The sequence below is a fragment of the Morone saxatilis genome, unplaced genomic scaffold (assembly GCF_004916995.1).
Source record: "Morone saxatilis isolate NCDOM2014 unplaced genomic scaffold, NCSU_SB_2.0 Contig17, whole genome shotgun sequence".
NCBI classification, from domain to species: Eukaryota; Metazoa; Chordata; class Actinopteri; family Moronidae; genus Morone; species Morone saxatilis.
The window spans coordinates 232,548-235,599 of NW_023339729.1; the positions used below are offsets into that span (position 1 = coordinate 232,548).

The 3,052-nt window shown below is 41.4% G+C and overlaps 1 protein-coding gene across 1 annotated transcript in view; it reads right to left on the reverse strand.

The window, feature by feature from the left end:
• Positions 1–2,983, reverse strand: part of LOC118326476 — a gene marked incomplete in the record, with an annotated part of 21,630 nt that extends 18,647 nt beyond the window's left edge. Inside the window, 2 exon segments of the mRNA XM_035659476.1 lie at positions 357–487; positions 2,281–2,983. Coding sequence (XP_035515369.1) covers positions 357–487; positions 2,281–2,575 — 426 coding nt within the window.
• Between the last annotated feature and the right edge of the window lie 69 nt (positions 2,984–3,052).

A 3,052-nucleotide genomic window follows, 5' to 3' on the forward strand; every position in this document is an offset into this window, starting at 1 on the left:
AGACCGGCATATGTGTACTAAACTAAACTAAACTACTACTAAATTCTAAACTAACTAAATTAGTTTTAGTTAGTGTAGAACTAAATTCTACCTTCAAAAAGCGTGAATTCTGTCTCTAAGAGTCCCCTAAAAACCTTCTGGATTGCAACACTGAGAAGAGGGTCAGCTCTGCTGACATGAACAGCAGTACTGGGACTAAGTGTCTAATTTGGAAATGGTTCAGCTGTGGCTAAACTTGTGTATGAGCCTACTGCTGGCAGTCGTTGTGTTTCTACTATCTGCTGCTATGTCAGACATTTTGGAAGGGTCCTATATGAAGATGGTTTTCCGGGGTTGGTGCACTGTTGGATAGCTACCTCAGTTTTGGTGGTGGTGACGACCTCCTGATCAGGATCCTGGTCCAGGTTGATAGGCTGGGTCTTCTGCATGGACTGCTGAGTCCCTGGACCTCGGTTCAGAAACCTGGTCCTGCCTTGCAGAGAGGGGCCTGGTGGAGCATTAGAAGGAGAATAATTAGCCACAACTGACTTCAATATATCAATGCATAGTGTTAAAGCTGCAGTAGGACTCTTTTATAAAAATAACTTTCTGTCATATTTGCTGAAACTTTCATTATATCCTGACAGTAGTACATGAGACAGATAATCTTGTGAAAAAAATCAGGTTCCTCTGACTCCCCCTAGTGCTCCTAATGTTATTTGCAAGAATCCACCAGGCCTGATCGAAAACAACCAATGAGAGGTGAGAAAGATAGAAAGACGCTTTAGGTTAATTGTTTCACAGATTATCTGTCTCATACTACTGTTCAGCAAATGTGAAAAAGTTAAAAATGACCTACTGAAGCCTTAAGCCATCATGGCAGCAAAGCTGATTTTGCGCAATTTAACACGTGGTCTAACTCTTGTGTTATGGCAGGTTAACAGGGTATTACAATCATTGTAATGGGTTAAGGTTAGGCTTAGACACACATCTTCCTCACATTCTCCCTGTCCTGGTGAAACCGATATTTAAGAGTTGACAGAAACTTAAAGGCATGTTAACACCAACACTTTAAGGGGCAAACTTGTTGAAGGAGCCAGAGAGTGGCTGTACTTGTTTAAAGAGGTGTTCATGGCTTATTATTCCAACCTCAGCTTTGTCAGAGATGTGTAAAGAGATGTTATGATGACATAAGCATTTACACATAAGAAAACCAAACAGGATCCAGAACCTATCCTTGTAGTATTCCACATTTGATGTCATTATTAGGTATGAGCGAGTACAAAATGATCTGTATCCATAAACCGGAAGGAATAAGCAAAAATAAGTTGTCAATTTAGGCCTGATATTGATAGGAGTTGATCAGCTATATTTATTAGAAAACTATTTACAGATCCGCCTCAGAATTGATTTTCCGAGCAATGTTTTTGAGCTTCTTAGTGCTTCTAATGGCATTTGCAAGAACCCACCATGCCCGAATGACAACAACCAATCAGAGCTGAGAAAGACACTAGTTGATTGTGGAATCTGATTCCCAGCTCTTAAAATACCAATAACCTCAGCAATTAATTATCTTTCTCGGCTCTGAAAATGCCATTAGGAGCACTAGGAGAAGTCAGAGTAACCTGATTTTTTTTCACAGATTATCTGTCTCACGTACTACTGTCAGGATATAGTGAAAGTTTCAGCAAATAAGGCTTTTTTTTTTTAAATAAATGTTACCTACTGCAGCTTTAATATGTCTATGCCTTTCCAACTTCATACATTATGCAAATGATGTGATATATTGCTGTTGAAATAAAGCTTTGGTTGATGACAAAAATACACATTTGGTGTTTAAAATAAGCTACATTTTATTTTTTTAAATTACACTGATTAATTTATCATTAACATTACCAATGATCGATTAAGGAAAGAGCTTACAATTTGCAGCCCTACTGTCCATGATACAGTACGATACGATATTCATAGGGACTGTTCACACAGGGTGAAAAGTACAATGTTTTGAATGAAGTATAGTATGCATTTAACTACTCTATGCCTGAAATCAGCCATGGTGCCTGAGACTGTTAATGAGGAGAGTAGCATAAAAGAAATAGCATTCACCTGCACTGCACTGGGTGGAGGCAGACATCTCACAACCTACCACTGGAGGTGAGAAAATCTGTTCATTTTAAAAGTTGAAATAAGACACTGTCAGCTTTATCCATCATGCTGACACCAGACAGCGCTGACACACCTATTACCACATTTTGAACACATTTCTGAGCGGAGTTCGTGCTGAGCACCGGGGCCACATACCGGCCAGCGAGTCCCTGCTCTGTCGGTTGAGGAGGCGGACCCCGGGGAAGCGGCTGCTGATGGAACCCTCCGCTCCCTTCACTCTCTCCGCTCGGTACCTGACGACCTGCAGCTCCAGCAGTTTGATCTTCCTCCGCAGGAACTCGTTCTCCTTCTGGCTCCGGGACATTTCCAGATGAACCACCGAGTAGCCGTCGTCCACAACTTTACAAATCTCTGCGACGGCAGCGTTAGCTAGCACCTCCATGATGGAGGCAATTTGAGAATGGAAGTCCATGGCTATCGACGTTGTCATTGTCGACACTCGGCTTTGGACGGAAGAAACGTATTCAGTCCTAAAAAACAACACCGACAGTTCTAAAAAAAAAAACGTCGCACTGCTATCTGAAATGCATAACTAGCTAGCTGTGTGGAGCTGTGGAGTCTTTGTTGATATGATGGCTACACGGAAGCGATAATATTGACAGTATTTTTCCAGGAGGAACGATGAATACAGCGCAACAGCGCCCCCGGTGTTCAGGAGCGGACCTGTCCCACAGTACAGTACAACTTTATCCATATGGGGAGACTGGCTCGCTGCACCAGCGCAACGAAAACAAACACAGAAAGTAAAAGAAAGTGACTGCTGCAAATAAATACATAAATAGAAACTTCATCACTTCCTTCAACACTACATACATACATATATATGTATGTACATACCGCAAAACCGGTAACTGTGACCTTTCTCCCCAAAATTCAGAATTAGGATGATTAAAATCCAGTTTTGTTT